The 26,149-nt window shown below is 38.4% G+C and overlaps 1 protein-coding gene across 8 annotated transcripts; it reads left to right on the top strand.

Moving 5' to 3' along the window:
- The first annotated feature begins 79 nt into the window (after positions 1–79).
- KIF27 (kinesin family member 27) lies at positions 80–24,557 on the top strand. Of its 8 annotated transcripts, XM_080575173.1 has the most exons (20): positions 80–503; positions 675–796; positions 1,941–2,335; positions 4,313–4,513; positions 5,331–6,289; positions 8,784–8,927; positions 11,182–11,388; positions 12,056–12,216; positions 12,606–12,739; positions 13,283–13,438; positions 13,772–13,870; positions 14,508–14,713; positions 15,073–15,270; positions 15,617–15,730; positions 16,782–16,958; positions 17,614–17,829; positions 18,863–19,069; positions 19,836–20,034; positions 20,521–20,685; positions 22,466–24,557. In XM_080575173.1, exons 3-20 carry the CDS (start codon positions 2,026–2,028, stop codon positions 22,927–22,929), a joined length of 4,317 nt encoding a protein of 1,438 aa, XP_080431299.1. In that variant the 5' UTR covers positions 80–503; positions 675–796; positions 1,941–2,025; the 3' UTR covers positions 22,930–24,557. The 8 variants fall into 8 exon arrangements, with proteins under 8 accessions (XP_080431299.1, XP_080431298.1, XP_080431297.1 ...); XM_080575172.1 differs by lacking the exon at positions 675–796; XM_080575171.1 differs by having other exon boundaries at positions 675–2,335.
- Positions 24,558–26,149: the final 1,592 nt, after the last annotated feature.

The following is a 26,149-nucleotide window of genomic DNA, read 5'->3' as shown; positions in this document are numbered from 1 at the left end:
ACACTCCAGACGGCTGCTTGGCCGGCAGTTGTGAGCTGTTGCGAGCATGGCACACCTAGGCAGAGACCGCTTGTGTTCAGGGAAAACTCAGCTTTTACCGCTGAGCTTCACTGGAGCCGTAAGGAGACGATCCCCTACATGACGAGCGCGGCGGTGTGCGCCGCATTTAGCACCCCTGCTTTAATTAAGGCGCGCAGACCACAAGCAGACGTCCCCCTTCACCCTTCCCGGGACTTGAGGGCGGGGTGTGCGCGTCCCTCGGGGCCGGGGGCTGCTCCCCGGAGCCCCCCTCGCACCCCTCACACCCTCCGGCCGCCGCTCCGCCCGCTCCGCCCGCGCCCTCCTGCCGCGGGGGGCCGCTGTGCGCGGCGGGGCGGCGCCGCCGGCCGTTTGCCGCCGACCGTTGCGGCCGTTGCCGGCGGCCGTTGCCTAGCGAGGCGCTGTCAACAGCCATGCGAGCGGCCCGCCGGCCCCGCAGGCGGCTGCCCCGAGGCCCGGAGCAGGTTTGGAGCGGGGAGCGACGGGGACGGGGCTGGGGGGAGCTCCCCCACCCCGCCTCTCGCCGCTTATCCGGCATTTTGCTTTGCGTTTGTTTTTTAGGAAATAGTAAGTAGGAGCTCTCCCCTCCTCCGCCCCTCCCCGCGACCTGTTCTGTCGTTTATTTCTTTGTTTAGGTATAATTTTGGGAGGCGGGCGTTGCCAGCCTTTTGGAGCAGGCCTTGCTGCTGCATACAAAGAAGGCACCTGGGTAAATAAAGACAGAAGCCCACCAAAATGCGGTTGGGATCTGTAGCTAGTAAGTTTAATTGGTCGCTCCCGATTGCCGTGCCCTTTATGAAATGAGCAGGATTTCAGGCTCTTGCTTATCTTCCCTGGCTTCCGTCTGCTTGGCTCTGCAAAACAGGGCTTTTTATCAGCTTCCAAAGTTTCTCAGCTCTGAATGGACAAGCCCTCAAAGCAAATGGGTGTAAATGAAATGCAGAAACTCTTCCCTTTGCAACCACAGAAGGCTGTGACTGTTTAAATCTGGCTGTGTTTTCATGAAGGCTGAATTTGGTGTGCTTAGCTGATGAGTTCTGCCAGTTGGGTAACAGAGCATAAAGGCTGTGTGGGAGTTCAGCAAGAAGGAAGTTCAGCAAACTTTCCTTTGCACTGCAAAACCTCCTTGAATGAGAATCAGCAAAAATAAAAGATGTGTTTGGGATCCAGCAGCATTTGATACCCATAGAGGTTTTTGAGTGTTTCTGATAGACATTTTTAAAGAAATACTATTTGATGCTTCTGTATTGTGCTTCAGAATGTATATGTGGGGGGCAGTATGACGAACCATGGTTGCTGAAATATGTAACTAATAAAAATTAATTACATATGGGCATGAACAGATGGATTAAAATCAGAGGAATGCTTTGTGTGTAGTCATCACAAATATTTAAAATCATACCTGCCATGTAAGCAACACGACAGCTTTCTCTGTGCCTCTGAAATTATAAATACTTGGCCCTTGTAAGCAGAAGATGGCTTTAAAGCACATGTGTGTGTATAGGTATAACTTCAAGAGAAAGAGGTTTTGTTTGAATAATTTCTGTTGCCTGCGCAGCAGTAATGTAGCAATGAGAAAATAAGATTCATTGTAAGTATATGCTTTATCAACAGTTTATTAACAAGGTCTTAACAATATTGTTGCTTCGTATGGCAGTATAATGTCCAAACAGAAAGTCTGGCAACTTTCAAACTAAAGGTTAAGTCTGCTAGCTTAGAAGCTAATAGAAGCAAAATTAGTTTATGCACTGGTTTAACAGTTATTAATATATCTGCTTTTTTATCATAGTTACTTTCCAGAGTGTAATGGTGCTTAGGTATTCTTTGGGAAAGTCTTCAACATTCTACTTCAGCAGGGAGTTAATTCTTTATTATTTAACTCAGAAAACATTTTTTCTTAGGTGCAGAAAATTGCAAATGAGGTGAACACAGGAATTGTAACAGAACTTGTAATGACTTCATGAATACTGAGTGGGGAGCACAGAGATGGAGGCCGGCATGGAGGAGATCCCGGTTAAAGTTGCAATAAGGGTCAGACCTCTGCTTTCCAAGGAAGTACTTCATAACCACCAAGTGTGCGTGAGATTAGTCCCAAATACACAACAAATTATCATTGGGAAAGACCGTGTCTTCACTTTTGATTTTGTATTTGGCAAAAACTCAACCCAAGAAGAAGTTTATACAGTTTGCATTAAACCTCTTCTAGTGTCTTTGACTGAGGGATATAATGCTACAGTATTTGCATACGGACAGACAGGTTCTGGGAAGACTTACACCATTGGAGGTGGTCACATTGGTATGTTGTAAAAAGTTTTTTTGTGTGTGTGAACAATGTAGTTCTGCAAGTTAAGTATTTAGTTTATAGCAGATGATGCTTGAGAACTTTTAAGGGATAATGAAAAAATGTATAGCAAAAAAAAATAAAATTCCAAAGTTTATGTGATAGTTGAAATGTTCTAAACACAAATTCTGTGTGCATTAGGCTATAACTAAAGTATGAGAGAAAAAAAAACAATTTGTAAAGTGCTCTTTCCCATTCTCCATTCTAACAGGCAACTTAAACTAGAACTACTTTCTGAAACACAGTGCTTTAGAAATTCTTGCTACATTTATCCTACTTTGAAAGTATTTGCTTTAGGTAATTGTATTAAGCAAACTCACTCTTGGACTTTTTTCAGAGACTGGCAAAGAGATTTCACATATAAATTTCGTGGAATAGAGTCATAGAATGGTTTGGGTTGGAAGGGACCTTAAAGATCACCCAGTTGCAACCCCCTGCCATGGGCAAAGGCGTCATCCACTAGACCAAGTTGCCCAGGGCCCCATCCCACCTGGCCTTGAACACCTCCAGGGATGGGGCATCCACAGCTTCTCTGGGCAACCTGTTCCAGTGCCTCACCACCCTCTGAGTGAAGAATTTCTTCTGAATATCTAATCCAAATCAACCCTCTTTTAGTTGGAAAGCCATTACTCCTTGTCCTATCACTACACCGCCTGACAGAGTCCCTCCAGAGTCCCTCCCCAGCTTTCCTGTAGGCCCTCTTTAGGTACTGGAAGGTTGCTATAAGGTCTCCCCAGAGCCTTCTCTTCTCCAGGCTGAACAACCCCAACTCCCTCAGCCTGTCTTCACAGGAGAGATGCTCCAGCTCTCTCAGCATCCTTGTGGCCCTCCTCTGGACTCGTTCTAATACTTTCACGTTCTTCTTGTGCTGGGGGCCCCAGAACTGAACACAGTGCTCTAAGTGGGGTCTCACGAGAGCAGAGCGGAGGGGGGCAGTTGCCTCCCTCACCCTGCTGGCCACACTGCTTTTGATGCAGCCCAGGATGTGGTTGGCTTTCTGGGCTGCAAGCACACATTGCTGGCTCATGTTGAGCTTCTCGTCAACCAACACCCCCAGGTCCTTCTCCTCAGGGCTGCTCTCAATCCATTTTCTATCCAGACTGTACTTGTGCTTGGAACTGTCCCAACACAGGTGCAGAACCTTGCATATTAGCCTTGTTGAACTTTATGTTGAACTTCAAATTTTGCTTTTTTAAAGGCAGATATCTGAAACTCTACTATTCAACTTACTTGGTATTTCCAAGTCAGTGTTTCTCAAACACCTGAGACTGGAAACTACTTTTTTTTTCTGTACTAGTTTGCAGAAAAATTCTGCAGCTTCTGCATGTATACGTTTTTGCTTTCCAACTTTCCCTGGAATCCCTGTATCACCAGCTCTGGTTATCGTCCCTTCCATATCAAGAAGTGTAACAATTTGTTTGTCTGTTCTGTTTAATAAGAGAGAAGAAGGGGAGTAGCAGGAATTGGAAGACTACCTGGATTTTTCTTGGTCCTTTTCTTATACTCCCTAGGCTAGTCTGTGTAATCATCTCCACTCTTCCCCTAACCAATTCACCCACTTTGATATTTTTGAAAGTCTGAATGTGAAACCCTGAAAATTATGTATTCGTTCTTTCTGCATAAAGGATTTGAAGTTTTATCATTAATTCATTAGCAAATTTAAAGTATTTTTTTCTTGTAGCATGATTTTTTACTGATTTAATTTTCTCTTAGTCTCATGCCCGCAGAAAATAGTAAAGTTCTGTATAATTTCCATGCATTTCTGATCAACAGAAAAGCAAATATTTACATGAAAACTTGGGAAAACTGAGCTCTTCCTATTCCTTAGTATATTGCGTGGTAAACCTCACAGACTTCTCTTTAGTTTCAGTCTTTGTAATTTGTGTGGCAGAATGACTGCAAGTGTCTGTGACATCTGTGTTTATATTTTAGCATCAGTTTCAGAGGATGAAAAGGGCATAATCCCACGGGCTATTCAGGAATTATTTCAGCATATTTCTGAAAACCATAACATTGATTTCCGTGTAAAAGTATCTTATATAGAGGTTTACAAGGAAGAACTTCGAGATTTATTGGAGTTGGAGACCTCTGTGAAAGATTTACATATCCGAGAAGATGAAAAGGGAAATACAGGTAGGATTTCAGCTCTACTTGGTGCATTTGGTTTCTGTTGTGTGCCCTAATTATTCTTTCCATCTCTTGAAAAGAGAGCTTATTGACGACTAATACTAGAAGAAGTCACATTTTCAAAATATAAATTCAGTTTAGCTGATCCGAAGCAGTCTTGATTTTAGATTCCTATGAACAATATCGATGTTCCTCCAGAAGCAGCGTCAGGTGATAAGGTAGTACTGTTACTGTTTCTGCAAATTCTGCATAGAAACACAATTGTGCATGATTATTCAGTTGAATGAATGTTTTAAGATTAAGCCTGTACTTCTCACTTCAAAGTTATATTTGTTAAGCTACTTATACTGTAAATATATGCTTCCATTCCACTAAGAACTATGTTCTTAACATAGGCTGGGAGTCACTTTTACTACAAACTTTTAAAATTTCTGTCTGTTTTTTTTTTTTTTTTTTAACTGACAAAGTAAGCTTTGGGCTAGGTTTGCTCATACTTCTTTCTAGATAGCACTAGATTGCAAATTGCATAAGATGATGTGTAAACACCTAACACTGTGTATTCTGTTTAAGATATAGTTTCAAATACTGTGACAAAATACGCCCATATATTACGTCTCCGCAGGTTTCAGATGTGCTGTACTTCATGCTTTCCACATACTGTTTTATTTTATTTAGCTGTGTGCTACGACCTTATAATAATGCAGGCTTGTATGCTTCTGTGATCTGTGTTTATGGATTGACTATTCATAATTGCTGTAAACTTTTACTGAAAAGTTCAGAATTAATTTAATTATTCTGATTTTCTTTGTTTTGGTGTTTGAAGTGATTGTCGGTGCTAAGGAATTCCAAGTAGAATGTGCAGATGAAGTGATGAGCCTGTTGGAAAGTGGCAATGCAGCGCGTCACACAGGCACAACACAAATGAATGAACACTCTAGTCGATCGCATGCCATTTTTACTATCAGTATTTGTCAGAAACAATCTGCAGAGTCTCAAAAAAATAGTGATGTTCCACAGGATTCATCTTGGAAATCAGTCCAGATGATTGCTTCAAAGTTCCATTTTGTGGATTTGGCAGGATCAGAGAGGGTGACAAAGACTGGAAATACTGGTGAACGATTCAAAGAATCAATTCAGATCAATAGTGGTTTGTTGGCCTTGGGAAATGTCATCAGTGCTCTTGGAGACCCAAAAAGGAAAAGCGTACATATTCCATACAGGGATGCTAAAATCACTCGCATTCTGAAAGATTCCCTAGGAGGAAACGCCAAGACTGTCATGATAACATGTATAAGTCCATCTTCATCAGACTTTGATGAATCTTTAAATTCGCTCAAATATGCAAACAGAGCCAAAAACATTAGAAATAAACCAGTTGTAAACTACAACCCTGATCAAGACCGGATTGATGAAATGGAACTTGAAATCAGATTGCTCCGAGAAGCTTTGCAGAACCAACAAGTCAGTAATCAGTGTTCACACGACGTAAATCAGGAAAGAACCCGAATCAGTTTCTTAGAAGAACAGCTCACCCGGCTCCAAGTTCAGTGCTTCAGCTACAGAAACTGTTTAGATGAAGCCTTCCCATTCCTGGTTGATTTGAATGATGATGTTAGCTTAAAAAGAAGTCATCGGGACAGGTTGCAAAGTTGGATCAACATGGTACAGGATGTAATGAAGGAAGCTCTCACCTTGCAGCAAATTGACACTGGAACCGGGACCATGCAAGAGCCCCATCATATCACAATTCTTCAGCTGAAGAGAGAACTAAAGAAATGCCAGGTATTTCATTATAAGTTGATTGTTTAGGTACCTATGAACAGATCAGAAAAGCTAATCTGTGTCTGTCTTGTAGGAGGAGGAGATAGAGTTCCAACAAGTTAGAATTTTATAAAATCAACCCATTTTCAGTTTTCACACTGAATTCTGGTAAGCCTGTAGATTGTTACCTGGCAATTGCATACACAAATTCTGGCTTTTCTTGGTTCTAATCATTCTAAATTACAGCTATTTTATTTATTCTTCTTTTTTTTTTTTTTCTGGCTTATTGTAAACCTCTGCTTCCCGGGTTCAAAACAGTGTAAGAGCTGGGCTTAAACTGAAAGATACCCAGGTAAGCATTACATCCACATCTAGGAGGAGATGGTTAGGAAGATACTAAAATAAACAGGACAATAAAGGCTCTTGAGCAGCTCTTAAGAGTTGTCTTTTCTTGAAAGATATAGGTAAGCTAGTTGTACAGAAGTATCTGTCTTTAGAATGGTAAGACATAGTGTGTCTATACTTTTCATTTGGCTCCTAAAAGTTTCCTGGAAGGCCAACTACATTTGGAAGTAACCTTCAATCACTATTGGATCACTTACCCAGAAAAACACCTGAAAAAAACATTATTATAATTTCTTTAATCTTTAGGCTCTTATTTGAGATGAAAAATGAGGAAGGCCATCCTTAGTTTTTCGTTTGAGAAGTGTATTAATGTTATGATTGATGCTGAGATTTTGTAGCCACATGTCACAGCACACTGAAGAAAGTAATTGGATTTAAATCTTTACTTTGTAAAGTAGTGTTGGTTACGGGTACATTATTTCCTTTGGGAGAAAGAAACTTGTCAGAACAAAATCAATAGATGAGAAACAGGAGTAAAGGAACAACTGGTAGAAACCGCACATAACCACTTCTGAGGGGAGCGGCTGATTCCCCAGAGGGCCATGCTGCCATAACCACAGGGACCTTGACAGCTTAGAAAGGTGGGCTGACAAGAACCTCATGAAGTTCAGTAAGGGAAAGTACAGAGTGCTGCACCTGAAGAGGAACAACTCCAGGCACCAGTGCATGCCGGGGGCCACCTCGCAGGAAAGCAGCCCTGCAGAAAAGGACCTGGGAGTCCTGGTGGACACCAAGTTGAACATGAGTCAGCCATGTGCCCTTGCTACTAAGAAGGCTAGTGGTTTTGTTGGCTACTAGGCAAAGTTGATACTAGGCGAAGTATCACTAACAGGTCAAGAGATGTGATCCTTCCACTCAGTGAGGCCACACCTGGAGTAGTGTGTCCAGTTGCAGTTGCAAACTGTATTTTGTGGTGCGTTAAACACAGCATAGCCAGCCAGTCAAAAGAGGTGATTCTCCCACCATATTTAGCATTGATGTGGCCTCACCTTGAGTATTGTGTGCTCAGGGGCTCCACAATGTAAAAAGGATGTTAAGATAATTGAAAGTGTGCAGAGGAAGGCAACAAAGCCGGTAAGAGGGCCGGAAGGCAGGTCCTGTGAGGAGAGTCTGAGGACACTTGGGTTGTCCGGTCTGAAGAATAGGAGGCCAAGAGGCGACCTCATGGCTCTCAGCAACTTCCTGAGGAGGGAGGGTGCTGGTCTCTGCTGCTGGTAACTGAGGGAAGAATGCATGGGCATGGCACAAAGCTGTGGGAGGGAAGTCCACACTGGACATCAGGAAAAATTTCTGTACCATGAGGATGGTCAGACACTGGAACCGGCTTCCTAGTGAGCTGTTTGGTGCCCCGTGCCTGTTAGTGTTCAGGAGGCATTTGGGCACTGCCCTCAGTAACATGCTGTAACTTTAGGTTAGTCCTGAAGTGGTCAGCCAGTTGGACTTGGTGATCTTTGTAGGTCCTTTCCAACTCCATTCTACTTTATTCTGTTCAGGTCTGGGCTCCCCCATGCAATAGATTCGCGGACGTACTGGAAAAAGTCCGGCAGAGGGCCTCAAAGATGCTTAATGGACTGGAGCACCTCTCCTTCGAGGAAAGACTGAGAGGGATGGGAGTGTTCAGTCTGGAGAAGAGGAGGCTCAGTGGGGGATCTTATCAATGTCTTACAAATACCTGAAGGGAAGGTACAATGAACGTGCAGCCAGGACAAAAGGCAGTGGGCATATACTGGAACACAAGAGCTTCTATCCAAACATATGGAAACACTTCTGTACTGTGTAGGTGGCTGTGCACTGGATCAAGTTGCCCAAAGAGGTTGGTTGTGGAGTCATCCTCAGAGATCTGCAAAAGCCACCTGGACGTGGTCCTGGGCAACCTGCTCAAGGTGGCCTTGCTTGAGCCGGGGCTTAAACCAGGTGACCTCCAGAGGTCCTTTCCAGCCTCAACCGTTCTGTGATTCCGTGATGGGAGAATTTGCCATATATACATCACAACTTTGCAGTTCCAATAACATCTTTTAACAACAAATGAATATATGTATTTTAAATTTTCCAGCTTCAAGAATAACAATGTCTGCTTTTCCGCTGGCTGAATTTTCCTTTTATTTTCTAGCAGGCTCTAGCTATGGATGAAGAAGTATTCAGCCAGAAGGATCATGAATTGAAGATATTGCAGAATCAGATAAAGACACTAATACAGGAAAATGAAGAGCAACTGGAATCTTTAAAGAAGGCTCAAGAAACACATAGATTACAGGTATTTTTCCTCTGGTGCATCTTACATATATCCATATCAAATAATCCTTCCACTATAGGAGTGCACTCATTATTTCAAGACAGATCCTTCAGATTTTTTTTGGATGTAAATACCTACCAGTCTTACAAGCACCTTGTTTGAATTAGAGCTGTATCCCTTAATGAGCTGAGATCATCTAGTGGATGAATCACAATACTGTGATTCCTGAAGTTTGTATATCAGCCTAACTGTGCCACAGCCTTCCTGTACGATATCAAGTGATTCATTCACCCTGTCTTTGCTTCCTGCCTTCCTCCAGATCTGTATTGTTGCCAAGTTGTTTCAGGACAATTCATGATTTAGGACTTGAAAGGCTTTTAAAGATTATTTAGAATCTCAAAAAGACCATAAAGTTCCTACAGAATGCTGTAATTGAAAGGCTGTATAGAAACATGTTTTGTTATATCTTTATTCAGTGTGAGAGTAAAGTATTGTTGCCTTTTGACTTTGAAAGACAGAATTTCATCCTAGTTTTCTGAGAGTTTACTATTACAAGAAACAGAGTGACATAGTGGAAACACTGCTTGCCTCCTTCCCTCTATAGATCTTGTGTGTGCTAATGAAATTGTAATGGGTAGTAAGTGAATAGCATTTCAAGATCCAGGAGACCATATATAGGATAGTTGATAGATCTGACTTTTTTAAAGGGAACAGTATAAACATGGCTAGCTAGTACTCTTCTCCTTATTCTACTTTTTCTCCTTTTTCTTCTTTTTCCTCTTCTTTGCTGATGGCTTGGGGAGAGTCAGTGAATGAAAGGTAAGTATACTAGTCACCATCTTTTCCTTCCTCTGTAACTTTTTTTCTGTTCTGTCATCTCTGGATAGGCTTTTTTGTGTGTTTTCCTTTTTTAACCCATACTGCATATTGTCAACTTATTAGACTGAAACAATCTATGCTTATAATATGCATAGATGCTTATATACGATTATGCTTATAATCGTATTCTGTGGAGGATATGAGGCCGATGTTATGAACAGAAACAGTCGTACTGTAGGCAAAAGATCACAGCTGCCACTTTTACTTAGAAACAGAAAAATCAGTATAATAATTAAATCAAATGCTTGTGTCAAAAGGTTTAAAGTTGTATGCACTGGAATGTGTCATTTCAGTGATATATGATAGAATAAGAACTGTAAAAGTAGCATGTAAATGTTTGTACACACGTAGTGATTTAACAGGTTATGCACTATGGGGTTGTATGTACAAGGGCATAACGGACAGAGTCTTATAGGGATTAAAAAAAAAAAGTTGCAAGGTGGAGTTGCCTATTACTGCTTCCAAAATCATAAAATGTATGGTATTCATATATATATTCTTTTTCCTGTGACACGAGAATATTATGTATTGTATTCCAACAAAATGTCAATTTGTGGGGCGTTGTCTATGTATGGGGAAAGGACTTGCAGTCTAAGAAGACAAGAAAAAAAGAATAAATACAAAATTCAAAGTAGGAGAATGCATACTTTAGTTAACTACCTTTAGCAGTTCTTCAAATTTCCTGTTGTTGGTAGGCAAGATTTTAGATGTATTCTGAAAGGAACAGAGACGATTGAAAATCATATAGTCTTTGCCTTATGGATGAATCAGTTCAGTGAAGATATGTAATTTCGAACAATGCACAGAGATTGCTGTAGGAAAGGCAAGTAAGTTCTTCAAACTAGCATTACCAACAAATTTCAGGCTGGGTAGAAAAGAAAGTAATAGTTGATACAAGGGATCCTGGGATCGTGTACATGTTTATGTTTATTAATAAAAATAATCTTTCAAGTTGGACTGCTCAAAGAGGAAGAGGAAGCCTGTGTACATTTCATTATTTAAACTTCGACCATGTTCTTCATTTAAACATTTTTCTTGAATTACCATTTTATTTCTCCATGAACACACAAATAAGGCAAGCAGGGGCTGATAAATATGTCATCTACTTCTCTACTTCTCACTAGGTGCCTAAATCTAGCTGACATAACTTATCTAGGACAGGTCCTTTAGAGACAAAAATGTCTCAAAAAAAATTATTGGAGTCTGGGGAGAGATAAGATTCTACTTGTCATGCCAGAGAATTTTCAGTTTGTTGCAGAATTTGCCTGTGCACTGCAGAAGAATTTAGAGTTAGTGAGTGATTTACAAGAAGCCTGACCTTTATAATGAATTTAGAAAGGTATGATGCAGACCTGGTGATCAGCAACAGCTTTGCTTTTTTTTTTTTTTCTATGAGAATGAAAAAATGGTGGAACAGCAAATCCTTATTGATCAGCTAAAAGAAAAATTAGAGAAGTTTATGGTTGTGAAAACTTTGGACTTCTCAAGTGCTTGTGGAGATGGGCCTGCTGTTACAGCATCTGCAAGAAGGCCATATAGTGTCCCACTCACAAAGAGTCTGCTACACTCCCTTCACCCATCTTCAGGGACAGAGACCCGAAAGGTAAGGTCTGCCTAAACATTACATTTTTTTAACAGTTATTGTTCAATAATTAGATTTGACGTGACAAATTATGGTGACTTTGTCAGCTGCTGTTTAGCTTCCACATTGAAGACTCTGAAAAAGTACTTTCTAATGTCTTGCAACACATGCTATGCCACAGTTGTCCAAAATGTATGGGCTTTCATTTTAAATCACAGAATGGCTGGAGTTTGAAGGGACCTTTAAAAATCATCTAGTCCAACTCCCCTGCTATGGACAGAGACATCTTTCACTAGATCAGATTGCTCAAAGCCCCATCCAAATTGACTTAAAACACAGAATTTATCACAGTGATAAAGCTGTAGTCTTTTGTGATCTTTTCGTGGAATGTTTAACAGTTCAGATAGGAAGCATTACCAAAATGAATGATTATTCTGTATTGATACACTGAACATTTTGGGTAACAAGTTGGTAACAGTACCTTCTTTTGCACTTGGGACAAGTGTTCTAAGCAGAAACTTCTCTTGCAAAACCTTCTGGTACACAGGTACTCAGAAATATTATTTAAAACACCTGCAATTTTGCATACAAGGTCAGGTAGTGAAAGACTTTTAAACTGAAATTCTATTGGAATATCAGTAAAGAATTACTAAACTATTACAAGTGTTTTTTGGGTGCTTTTTGGCAGGTGTATACCAGCCCCCCTGCTTTTTCCCTGGCTCGGATGATGGCGGGATTCCGTGCTCGTAGCCAGATGATACTGAGCTACTTAGAAGATCAAGATGAAGTCCTTCACTGCCACTTCTCTGATCAGAGTGATGAAGAGAAAGAAAATACAGACAGTAAAAAGTAATTTAAGTATTTTTTTTCTCACTTAAGTAATTTTTTCTTTAATTTTTGTTACAGATAAATATATAGCAAATATAATTTTACTGCCTAATCCTACCGTAATGTGAGGCCATTTGTGATACTACTTAAAATAAATTTGCAGGACCAACTGGGCATATTATGAAATTAGTTTAAGAAACACATTTTTTTGATGTGATAAAGATTGCATGATCCTTGTTTCGGGGACAGAATCCAACAAGAAGATCGAGCAGGGGAAGAAGATGGTGCAAATGCTTATGTAAGCTTTCTCAGTTTGGCACTCTTTTTAAGATCATGTACTTTGTATAAAGCTGAAAGAAGAAAAAATCCCTTTGTGTTTGGAGTGCATCGTGTTTTCCATTCTTCCTTAGGCATTCAATAAACCAAACGTGGACACGAAAACGGGCTTCTCTGTGCTTTCCCTTTGAGCTAAGTGACATGAAATGTCAAGTAGACAAGTCCAATTTATGTAACAAATCTGTGCTACAGACTGATACAGCCACAGGTAAAATGGAAGTCATGAGAGTAAATTGTGTTAGATATAATATCAGAATATGCAATAATGTCTTTATCATATGTAATTATTTTTCCCATCAAAATGTCTTTCTTTGCTACAAATACTTTTTTCATTATAGCTCAACATAAATTTATTTTTAAATTATTTTCCTTTTCCCTTTTCTGGAACTGACATCAGTGACCTTAATGTTTAAGTACTACTTACTAGCGAGAAAGCACTTCACATACAAATCTCCAGTACTAGTTCAAGAAAAGGAAACATGCTATTATTTCATCAGAGATGCACTGAAAATGCTTAAATAATATTTTTTGTCTCTCTCAGGTTAGCTGTTTCTCTTGAAATGCTAATGCATGCTATCGTTTCCCTATTTAGACAGACGTCAGGGAAAGACTCTTTGCACTACTCTCTCCTTTTGGCTCTTTCACTTCATTTGTAAGAATTCTACACATACTATATTTCAGTTTACTGTCTTTTGGATAAAGAGTGTATTCGTTTTTTTTTTGTCTCCACATTCCTTTGTTTTCTTTCAAGGTGAAGAAATTGACTGCCTCCAGAAAAGTCATGTTTTTAACATGCAGAAGTTAAAGAATTCAGAATTGAGACTCACTGAGGCCAAGCAAAAAATGAGAGAACTTGCACTTAACATCAAAATGAAAGAAGAACTTATTAAGGAGTTAGTAAGAACAGGTAAGTGGCTGAAAAATTGAAATTAAGACATTCAGAAATAAGCAAGAGAAAAGACACAAAACTTCTGAAGTCCTGCATGTCTTAGTTTTTATGTAATTTTCTTATGCGGGAATACTTCTGGTAACTTAAAGATTCATAACTTCTATGAATTACTTGCCATGACTGCACTGAAGGCTGCAAATTTTTATTGCTCCTACTCTGCTGTGATATGCAGATTTGTTTGTTAAATATTTTTTGTGTTTTGTAGCTTGTTGTGTTTATCCACCTATAGTGTAATTTTTCATGTATGCTTAGTGCAACTGATCTCTTCATGGACATGTGTTTGTCACACAGTGGCTGGGATAGGAGAGAAGATACAACACTGTGCTGGGAATGCTTGCATTCCCATCATAGCAGTAGAGAAGCAGGAGTCAGATGTGGATGAGGGAAAAGGTCAGTGTCCCTGTTAGCCTATATCATTACACACCTGTCCTGATATATATATGCTTGCCAGAAACTTATCATTATGATGACCCTAAAGATCTCTCCTTATCTGTTTCAATCACACTCTTCTACTGTGTACATATTCTCTTGAGGCAGTCTTTTGGCATTGAGAAAGATTCTGTGCCCCCAGTAATAGTACTTTGGGAATCCCAAACAGAGCAAATCAGATTGCCCAAACAGGGCAAATCAGTAGAAACACAATCCAAAGTTTTTTTGCTGATTACCAAGTTGAAAGCTGAGAAATATGCAGCATATTCTTCTGGGAAAAAAAAAAAAAGAAAAAGTAATACAGGCGAGCTATTTTGTCAAGGACTGCAGTAGGCAGAACATTTTCACTTGATGTGGCACTCAGGTGTTGCTTTCTTTGGTGACATCAGATGATTTATGAAGAGTTCAGATTTAAGACTCCTTCCTTTATCTATATTTCAGTGTTATAAGGGAGCTGTTTGTTTAGGTTTGGAAAATATCTCAGAAATTTTTGGTTTAATCAGGATGAAGTAAGTAACGATTCAATTACAGGTTTAAGTAATACATTTCAAATTATTATCTTGCTGTTTTAAAACTATTTGTATATGATGTCTTTAAGGTAAGGATGCACAGTCTGTAAGCAGGCAATATTCTTTGAGGATAACTAAACTGGAGCAAGAATCTGAGCAGGCCAAAATGGAACTGGCTGAAACACAAAAGCAGCTTCAGGAGCTGGAGAATAAGGAGCTAAGAGACATTCCTGAGAAAGCCAAGTTACAAAAAGAGTTCCGGAAGAAGATGGATGCAGCTAAGCTGAAAGTGCAGGTATTTCTGATATGGCCATTAGGATTTGCAAATTCCTGTCTCATTGTCACCTTTGAAATCTGAACACTGCTTGTGAAACTCTCACCAGCTTCACACAATTGAAGCTGGTTGGATTGAAGTAGCCAATGAGAACCTTCATATAATTATACCTAATGCTACTTAACAAATATGTAGTTAGATAGTTCTGTCTTTGATGATTTTATAAAGGCTCAGACCTCAGAAATAATGTGTGATTGTTGTGGCAAAATTTAGTAGGTCTTACTCACTGTCCGAACTCACTGAAATAGAGAATTAACCTGAGTCATGTTTTAGTTTTAAGTTTTCCTGCTGTTAAGCTGAAATTTTCCATGAACATTCAGGCCTTACAGAAGAAGAAGCAAGACACTAAGAATCTGGCTTCTCTATCTAACCAAAGTGAAAAACGAGCAATAGAACTTGAGCAGAATGTGGCTCAGATGAAGCATCAGCAGACCCTGCTAGAGAAAAGACTGCGTGAGGAGAGTGAAAAAAAGAAGCAACTAGAAGCAGAGATTCAGCGCGACCAGCTACAAATTAAAGTAGGATTCTTTCTGTTTCCTTATGACAAAGAATGAGATCAACCAGTTTTACCTTTGTTTTCCCAAAGGCAATGCACTATACTACTCGATTTTGTCATTTTAAGTAGTTGCTTTCTTGACACTGAAGAAATTGTGTATAAATATTTTCACAGAAATCTTCAGTCTTCCTTTCTCTTCAGCTATTTTTTTAAATGTTATTATGTGATGTCTAGCCCTGAGTTGCAATTTTGCATGTAAATTAGGTCAATACTTCGTATTTTATAATTGTGTAGATTCTGGCATTAAATGTGTTTGAAAAACAGACTGATGGAGGCAGAAAGAAAGTTTTGTTTGTTTTTGTTTATAGGAACTGCAGCTTAAGATGGAACAACAACAGAAGATTCTTAAACTGAAAGACAGAGAGATTGCTGCATTTAAAAAGAAGAAAAATAACTCGGTGGGAACTTTACAGAAATCAGAGGTAGCTAATCTATTCCAAATCTGTGTGGACACTGAAAAGAAAAAGATGTCTTTATTCACCCCTTGTCATCTTTGTAAAGTGTTTGGAAGAAGAGTATTCCATCCTTTTTTTTTTTAATTTTTATTTTTTTGCTGTAGCAAAAACTGAGACTAGAGTCAAGGAGCTCTTGTACTGTTTTTGAATGAAGGAAAGGAGAGGGCTGTAATATCTTTGTTTTTGCTATGACTTGTCAAAGGTAGTGATTCAGATAGCTGGAAATTCAACAGGTTTGGTTGTCTGGTAGGTTTGAAGGTGATTCTGATGAGCTCTGTTATAAATGTTGCATGGTTTGTTTATTTCTTTTCCCATCTGATAAATATGACAGAGGGCTATGGTTTTGGTTGTTCATAACAGTGTTAGAATAGCAGGTTTCCTGTGCAACAGTGCTACTTGCATGATTTCAGAATTGAACATTGGAACATGAGAGTTTCATGAGTTAACCAAAGTCTTTAGAGGTGAAAATAAATTTAAAAAGTGAAATAAAAGCAACTTTTTAGCCATACCAGCAATATGCCCACTGATAAACTGTTGCTTCAGAAAAGACATATAATAGACTCTGCTAGCAGGTTCAGAACTCCCATTTTTTCTTTCTTTCAGCATCACAGTTTCTCATCACTATATGTTTTTCCACAAATCTTGGTCTTGGGCAAGAATAATGCAATGAGGATAGGCTAGCTGAATTCTTGTGGTACCTTCCAAACTTAGTTGTTGTCATTCTATATATGACATCTATTTATATAACTGTTTTTAGGAAAAGAATACATTTCCTTAAAGGCATCTGATAAAATTGTTTACATAAGATGTAGTAATATAACATTGCTGAGCCTGTCCTTAAGTCAATCCCATTTCTGTATTATCCTGAACCAAGATTCTGTTGAATAATTAATGTTAAGAATAGAAATGTTGATTTCTCACGTTTTATCAGTTACTCTAAAAGAGGAAAAACATAATCTTAAAATTCTGACCCAAATAGTTCTTGTTAATGCTCTCCGGATTTCTGTTTAAATTGTAGAAATTAGAAGAGCAAAAGAAATGGCTGGATGAAGAAATGGAAAGAATTCTTCAACAGCACCAACAGTTAGCGGAACTAGAAGAAGATTTAAAGAAAAGAGAAGCCATTGTAGCTAAAAAAGAAGCATTATTGCAAGAGAAAAACCACCTAGAAATCAAGAAACTGAGATCTAGCCAGGTGATTTAAGAAAAAAAAAAAAAGAAAGAAAGAAACTCAACACAATCGTAGTGCTGACTGAAGAGACTATGGGGGGAGGGCAGCCAGATAACAGAAGAGGTTTAAGCCGTGCAGTTTGTGTCTCTAGCACTGCCATTACATTATTGTGTGGCTTGATCAAATCAACATTTAAAACATGAATAATACAATGTAATAACGTTTATTTACATGTTATCCCCTAAATTCTAACAACAAAACAAAATCTGACTTCCAAAGTTCTGTTATTGCAGCGCGTTAAATAATGATATCTAAAAAATTGCTCAATGCTTGCAAACTAGAGAACATGGCAGAGAAACATTCTGTATTATTTACTTTGGCTACTGAGAAATAGAAATTGAAATGTCATTGTCACTGTAATGACTAACTCATGTAATATATGTAGAAAACTGCACATTGATTTTTTTTGTTTTCTTTCGTCTTTTGAGTAAATAGTAAATTTTATGGTAGCTGTCTACTCAGCCTAAATGGCATCCCTTTACAAGAAGTAGACAGGTCTTCCACTTTAGGATGCGACAGTCTCGTGTATATGTTTCTTGGGGAAGGAGTTTTATACCTACGGTCTCTTTCTTTCTTTCATTCTTCCTTTTATTTCTTTCTCTTTTTTTTTTTTTGAAAGGCTTTAAACAAAGATAGTATGAAATTGTCTACTCGCTTAAGTATGCTGAACCAGGAATTGTGTGATAAAGGAATGCAGCTTCAGGACAGCACTACTGAAGATAAGACAGACATTCTGGAAAAAATTCAGGTTCTTCAGAAGGAAAGGGATCAGCTACTCAGAAGAAGAAATAGTGTGGATGAGAAACTGAAAGAGGGTAAAGTGTTGTCAGCTGAAGTAAGTAACCATCTTTGAGATACATAAAAATTTTAGGCAATGTTGTATAATAAAGCATTCCAATCATGACCTAAAATGTCTGCCAGTATTAAATAGTCTAGAATCAAGGAACTGAGGTTGGGTGTTTTTGTTAACAGCCAACATTAAAATACTGCTATAATAGCGCTACTTACATACCAGTGAACAACATTTACATTCAGAGGGACTTACTTTAGCTAGAGTCTGGACAAATGTCACTGGCCTAACAATTATATAATTAGAAATAATGAAACAGGATGTACATCAGTTTATCTTAGGCAGATATTTTCATGTCAGGACGTAGAACAAGGTAGAGTACTCTAATAGTGATGTCCCTTGATTTTTTTTCATAGGGTTTTGTGAAAGACCAAACCTCACCTGAAGGCCTCCGTATAGTTACAATGAAAATAATCCATATTGTGGATGTTACACACTGGAGTTGATCAGTATAATTAAGTTGGAGATAGAATAATTTCATATAAAATATACAGATTTGTTTTAGGTCTTGAGAAGCAGCAGTATGGGCCTATCACTGAGCTGATAGCATGCCAGAAAGAATCTTATTTGCTTCACGTAATAGAATCTTCTGCAATACTTCAGGGCATTAATTTCTGCCACTTCCCTGCACAGATAATGGTCACCAAACTCCTTACAGATCTGATTCGTTCATTAATCGCTAGTTAGAAAACTAGTTCAACTGAAAAAGTAATAGTAGAAGTCAAACTGTGGGGAGGGGAAAATGAAGGAAGAAGAATAGAACTTCTGCTTTTGTGGCGATGAACCATTTTTTTGAACTCTGAACTGTGGAAGGGATATCAAGACATTTCCTGCTTGCTCCAAACAGGTTCTATATTTCTACTCTTCCTCTTATTTTTCCCTTTCCATTCTCTATACTACTACTAGTTAGTCTTGCTCTTAAATTTAGATTCACCTTTGAGAATGAAGTTAATGTCTTATGTACACAAAGATTTGTTTTGTACTTTTTTTACAATCTCACTCCTGTGTTTCTGTGTAGGAAGAACATGTCCTTTTCCAGCTGGAAGAAGGAATTGAAGCCCTGGAGGCTGCTATTGATTACAAGAATGAAAGTATTCAGAGTCGCCAGTTCTTGCTTAGATCCTCTTCACAGATCCTTTCACAGAGTGAGGATAATGTAATAGGAAAACTAGTTTCCTTGTCTGCTGAAGAGCTCAGAGCTATCCTCTTCAAATACTTTAACAAGGTTTGCTTTGGCTAATGATTAATATTTTATCCTATTACCTGTTACTGTTCTAGATAATGAAATGAAATAGTGTCAAGAAGTAAAATCAATTTAATTCACTTTCATTGAAAGCCTGCTTAGGTTACTCACATCTGTTGTTAATATGGATATTTTGGATCTTTACATCAACATAAAAAAGGATACTTTTGTGTTAATTGTTTGTATCTTGTTTTGGTGTCATTAGTTTAAAAGGTGTTGCAAATCTGGAAATTTCCTTGCTCCTTTTACACTGCTTTGTGCTGCTAACTTCTCAAGTAGCAACATATTTAAATATTGGTGTCATATTGAAATTCTTCCCACCTGCAGTCTTTATTAATCTCAGGATAGTATTTCTTTTTTCCAAATCCAGTATAAAATCTTTCTGCAAGTAAGTGCTTACCGCCATATACTGAAGAATCATACTGACATCTGGAAACATAAAAATGAAATCCATTAGGACTTGGTGTCTCTCTTTGCCCTTGGGTGAACCTTGGGTGATTTTGTGAACAAGTTGTCTGTGGTATGCAAATTCCAGAAACAGGAAAAAACTCTTGTATCAGTTTAAATTCTGCACAGGGCATTAAAAAATCCACTAGTCCATGTGATCAAAATGTACAGAGCTCAATTCTAAAGTGTGAACTCGTGTCAGCAGGCAAATCTGTATCTTTTGTATGCATTCATCTATTAAGCAGAACTGTAAAAGCATTTGTTGAAATGGTTTGATAGAAAAAGTGTATTTCTTTCTTAGATTGTTGGCCTGCGAGAGTCTGAACGTAAATTACAACTGCAGACTGAAGAACAGGAAATGAAGGTCATAGACCAGGAAAACATAATACGTGAATTGGAATCGGCACTTGAGCACATCAAGTTGCAGTGTGACAGGCAGCTGACGCTACAACACAGAGAACATGAGAAAAAACTGCAGTTGATACTGCATCATTTCAAAGGTGCTTGTTTGTTTTCAAAGGGGGATTGTACAGCAGATATTATCTTTAGTCACTATTGAGAAATACTGTATTTCATATGAAAGAAAAAATAATATATGAGGTACAAAGATAACATTTTGGCTGTTACTAATTCTGCTGTTGTGTAGGATGCTGATGAACAGACACAAGGTGCTTGTATAAAAGAAAAAAGCTGACCATTTTTAAAAAACTGTCAGAATTGTCATATTTTTATATTGGATTTGCTGATATTGGAAAGCTGAAAGATACCGATCGCATTGATCTTTATCCTCTAAATGCTCCTATTAAAATTGAGAAGTGGGGTTGGCATGGGCTTTTTGATCCTCTGTCATACTAGTTTAAATGTACGCACTGAAAGCAGAGTGTCAGCAAAATACAGGACATACTCTCTCTAGCTGAGCATCTTGATTTTTGGCACAGAGAAGTGAAGTGAAGATTTGGTTCTCATACTAGTTTTACTTGTCCTAGAACAAGATGGTGAAGGTATTGCAGAAACCTTGAAAGAGTATGAAGTAAAAGTCCAGCAACTGGAAAAAGACTTATTTTTCTATAAGAAAACCAGCAGGGACCTGAAGAAGAAATTGAAGGGCTTTTTTGGAGAGTCATCCCATCAACTAATGGCACCTACTAAATGTAAGTACATTATCTTAAAATGCTTTTGTGTTTGTCAGTAGATCATTTGAGGGGTAGCAAACAGACAAAAGTATATCAGATAGATATAAAAATCATATTTTTACTGAACTAGCTCTTATCCAGGAATGTACTACATCTCCCCGCACTTGCAAAGGAGAGACAACATCAGTTGGTAATTGAGGCAGTGGTATAACACTGTTCTAAATTCATGTCTGGTTTTCTCTGGATTTGAGCATAATTTCAGAATTTACAGTGTCAAACTGTTGTGGTTAAGAAAACGGTATTTTATTATCTGAAAGACTCTGAATGGCATTATAATTAACAACTGTCTAATATGCCACACTTTTAGATGCCCGTATTTTAAACAATTAACTTGATTTTGCTGCCAGCACTTGATTTCATAGAAGTTACTTATTGAAAGATTGTCAGTGAAGAGATCCACACTTCCAGTTAACTAAAATCATTCTTTATTATATATTATTATTATATATATTATATATTATTATAATATATATAATATATATAATAATATATAATATATATAATAATATATATATTATATATTATTATTATTATATATTATAAAAGACATAGACATTTGTAGTAAGAAGATAAGTTTCATAATGTGATTTATGCCTTGACCAAAAAAAAAGGACCAACAAACAACTATTAAAGTTTTTAATTGTTCCATGTCCTACTAACCACAACTCAAAACTTACAGTTTAAACAGTTCTAGTGTAGGAGCAAAAAAGGTTTAATCATTGTCATTATCTTGGTTGTCTTACACCTCACACTGCCACCGCCACCACTTCACATGCACAGTGCAGCTTTCTTGGCCCCGTGTTTCATCTTAAGGCTCAGCATGACTCATTCTTCCTCTTAACTGATGGTTCTGTTTCGTCACACTTGAGGTAGTGCCATGTCTTTGTAACATGTAGATGCTGGTTAGATATGCATCTGTTGCTACCAGAGTGAACTAAGGTTTAGCTCTCCAGGCAGGATAATAAACCTAGAGGTTCATTACTCTAAAGTATGCTGTGAAGGTGTGAACATGAATATTCCAGAGGTTGGACTGTAAATGAGCATGGGGAAGATTATTCTGTGTCTAATACACGAAGAAGCATGTAGTTCAGGACACGTTTCGCTGTGAGGAAACACACACCCTAGCCAACCTATAGCAAAGTGTAGAAGGGTGAATGTCCCTGTGAATTTCTAACTTTTTCAAATATATGTTTGTAACGTTTGTAAAAAGCGCTCTGTATTTTTGTATAATTACCTTTAGTTATCTTTCCTTTGAATATATTTTGGGGCATAATACAATGTAATAAAAAATTGTTGAGCTTTAAAAATAACAAAAATCCTTGTGTACATTAAATTCATTCAAAGAATATGTTTTGAATATGTTTGAATGTGTAAACACATTCAAAGAATATGTTTTGTGTGTTCTGCTAATGAAATTGCAGACCGCTTTTGAAAATATGAATAATCTCATATTTTACTGTCATGGTTCAGTTGTTTTAAGATTGCCTAAATTGCAAGTTAGAATGGTGAAGCTTGTATTAGAAGCACAGAGCCAGAGGAAAGTAACAGAATCAGAGGAAAGCAAATCCCTCTGATGTTTTTGTAGATGACAAACTTTTTAACAGAAATAAGTGAGATTACTGTTATTTTTTACCACTTTCATACTACAGGTTACTCATGCTGTAAAACCATACCAACTTACTAATGTTTCCTGATAAAACTTCTAGCTGTGTATCTCCTGATAAAAATTTCATTTTAGGTAACAGTGCTGGTGACAGGGCATCCAGTCAAGATGAATCGCAAGCTGCTTCTGAGGAATTCAAGCTAACCCATAACCCCGAAACCAACAGTCAAGCAGGAAAAATAAAAGAAGCAGACAGAACAAATATTCTGAGAGCACGGCAGAATTCATACAAGCTTGGAGAAGATGTATCAGAATTTGGATGCAACAAAGAGTGTTTGTCAAGCACTAGTGATGACAGAATAGGAAGAGATGAAGCTCAGCCTTCAAAATCTCATCCTCAGCTACCTTCTGTCACCCACAGAAGAGAGACCATAACACAATTTCAAGGAGTAACCTCTGTAAAACTATCTCGCCGAGAGCTACGTCATATCCCTCCCTCTGAATTATCTCTGAGGCGCTCAAGCCTTGGTGCAGGTGTCAGTTTTATTGCTCCAGACTCCATCGAAATGGACAAAAAGTCTAGTATCACTAAGACATAGTTACTCTTCATTGAATTTTAATAGCTGTTGGTACTGAAGGTACTGTGTTAGATTTCTTTGTTGATGGTCTTGTTAAGTAGCAGCCATGGATGAGCGACTTAATCCCCTTTAGTTCTTTTGGTCACTATCAAGTCATTAGGTGCTTGTGATGTTCACACAGTTTGAGTGAATCTGAGATGGATTTTAATTAATGCAGTATGTATGGACATATCATTCAAAGACCTTTTAATGTTGAAGAAGTAATTTATATTGTTTACTTGTTTTTATTTCACTAACTTAAAATATTTTTCAAAAATTGCACTGTGAAGTGCACTGTACCTGTGTAATTTAGGTTTCCTGAAAGAACATTTTGCTTCATTTTATTGGGTCAGAAACAATAACAAACTACATAATTTATTTCACTATATAGCTAGAAAATACAGTTTCCAGAATCTTACCTAGTATTGATAATGACTGACTTCTGTATGCTTTTTCTAAATACATTTTATACAAGCCATGCTTGAGATTAAATTTGGTGCCTAAAGATAAACTTATTATTGAAAAGAAACGTGAAAGTATTTTAAAAATATATATCTAATTACTTTAAATGTCCTATTGCATGACCCAGAAGTTTTTTGTTTTTCAAAAAAAAATAATCTTTAATTCAAAATAATTGTTATGGTCTGGTTGTGAAATTAAGAGAACTGCTTGTTTCACTTGACGGTTTTGTTTGTTGGGGCTTTAAAAAAATTACACTTTGGGAATCTCAAAGCATGTTGTTTGTTTCTGTACCATTACAGTAGAAAAAAGAGGATCAAATTCAGCATTTTCTAGGTAAGCTAGACGGACAAATACAGTATTTTCTTTGTACTAGTTACTCGTCTTTTTTTTATAAGATAGACAAATAATTCTTTTGGATACCCTGTCTGCTTCAGAGCAAGGGCTACATGTATCCTTTGATTTACTGTTGTTGGTAATCAGTTCAGGATGAAAAGCAAACCTTTTTCGTAAGAGTACAGTACTCACTGAGAAGCATACACTTAATAGCTGCACAAACTTGAATGCAGAGAGCAGAATGTCTGCACTTAAGTGAATTTAACACTTTTATCCATAACTCTCTCCAACATATAAAAAGAGGCACTTTCGAAAGTAAGGTTAGTTTTATGTTAGCAGTGGACTACAAGTGGGCATATTTGAAAATGTTGTTGTGGATTATTAGACGTACTTAGCAAAGGGATTTTTACTCTGCTGTTTTCTGGGCAAGTAGTGTATAGCATGTGTGGCTGTAGATATGAAAGGACTGCATTTTTCCTTGCTGCAAGCACAGAATAAATTTGTCCACATCATGAAGCGGCTGGTACAACCTGATAAATGGACCTATTGTCTTGTGGCACATTTACAGTTTTTCTGAGTAGATTGCAAAATACTATATCCTAAATGGTTAGGTAAACCATACTTAATTATTCCATCTTGTTCATCTCAATTGTGAGATAAGAATCATCATCTTTTGTTGGATTATTTCTACTTTCATGGAAGTAACAAGTCTTGCTAATGTTAAGTTTAATATTAGCGTCTATATTATTCACTCCATGTTTGTTGTCAAAGAGCAATAAACCAACAAGTAAATACAGTTTAAAATGTGTACTTATTTACTACTCTTTATTAGGTGAAAGAATTGCTAAAGGAATTTCTTCTTCGGATAATACTGTGTATTATCATATACCTGACACTACTCTACAAATAAGTATGAATTCCTCTTGAAGTCTGCATAAATGAAAATTCTGTTCTTTTTGGATGAAACATAAGCAAGAGGTAATGTAGGAAACATACATCTCAATTGGTAGTAGATGTCAGCTGATGCTCTGCAGGTTTCTGCAGCTGTGACACTACAGATTTAGTCATTCAAACATTAGATCCTGTATGCCATACGTATCCATTTCCAGACATAAGTACAATGTCCTCTAGCACTACAGGAGGTAAATATATCGGATACATTTGTGATCTTTGAGAAGTGGATGAATTGTTGACCATGAATGGGAGCTAGCAATTTCAATACACAAACAGAAGAATGTGAGAGAGAGGCCAGTAAGGCAATCATATGTGGAAGAGGGAAGAAAAAAAAAGAAAATGAAAGAAAGAAAAACGGGGAAAAAAAAAAACACCCCCCCAACAAAACAAAACAAACAAAAAAACCAGGCAGATGAAATATTCCATATGCAGCTAGGAAGTCTCATGTTTGCTACCCTTGTTCTCATGGGGGACTTCAACTTCCCAGGTGTCTGCTCAAAATACAACGCAGCAAAGAGGAAATGGTCTAAGAGACTCCTGGAGTGTGTGGACACAGGTGGTGAGGGAACCAACAAGGGAAGGTGCCCCACTTGACCTGTTGTTTGCAAACAGGGAAGGACTTGTGGATGACATGATGGTTGGAGGTTGTCTTGGGCACAACCATCATGAAGTGGTAGTGTTTTTCGATCTTTGGAGAAGTAAGGAAGGCAGTTAGCAGAACCACTGCCTTGGATTTCCAGAGGCAGACACTGGCCCGTTTAGTGACCTGGCTGACAGAGTCCTTGGGGAGGCAGTTTTAAAGGCAGAGCACTCCAGGAAGGCTGAACTTTCTTCAAAAATGAAATCCTAGAGACACAGGAGCAGGCTGTCCCAGTGTACCCAGAGCTGAGCTGGCTGGGGAGAGGACCAGCCTAACCGAGCAGAGCTTCTCCAGGAACTCAGGAATTCATGAGCTTTGGATTAAGGGGCAGGAAATTCAGGACAACTATAGAGCTGTTGAACTTGGAAGTAGGTTTTAATCAGAGTGAAAGTTCTAGCTTGAACAGTTTTATTAACAGACAGCAGGGTAACTCCGCTGTTCAGGATCAGTGTGCTGACTAATCAGGTTGTTCTGTGCTGGGTTTCCAGTGAATCAAAAAACACAAGGAAATCTGTGGTGCTTCACTTCAGCAAATACACATTTCGTGCACTTCTAACACTATTTTTTACCAAGGATAACACAGCAAACATTTTTACGTTTGTTCACTGTTTCCTTTTCATGCAGCGTTCCGTAATCACACGACAAACGGCCGCGGCCCGCCTCGACCCGCGACATGGCGGCGCTCCCGCGCTGCACGTAGGGCGGCCGGGCGGGCGGCCGGGCAGGCGGGCGGGCGGCGGCTCTCCGGCGGCGGCCCGCGGTGATTTTTGATCCCGGCCGGACCCCGTACCGCCCGGCCGGGCGGAATAAACA

This window comes from Anser brachyrhynchus, assembly GCF_964034855.1.
Source record: "Anser brachyrhynchus genome assembly, chromosome: Z".
NCBI classification, from domain to species: domain Eukaryota; kingdom Metazoa; phylum Chordata; class Aves; order Anseriformes; family Anatidae; genus Anser; species Anser brachyrhynchus.
The sequence above is the reverse complement of the archived record's forward strand: the minus strand, read 5'-3'. Positions and strand labels throughout refer to the sequence as shown.

What these genes read in the sequence shown, in the direction of transcription:
- KIF27 (XM_080575172.1), top strand. Translation starts at nt 2,026, where the DNA reads ATGGAGGCCGGCATGGAGGAGATCCCGGTTAAAGTTGCAATAAGGGTC. An exon ending in CAGGGACAGAGACCCGAAAG is followed by an intron (nt 11,389 to 12,055) that starts GTAAGGTCTGCC and finishes GCTTTTTGGCAG; the next exon opens with GTGTATACCAGCCCCCCTGC. An exon ending in AGAAACTGAGATCTAGCCAG is followed by an intron (nt 16,959 to 17,613) that starts GTGATTTAAGAA and finishes TTTTTTTGAAAG; the next exon opens with GCTTTAAACAAAGATAGTAT.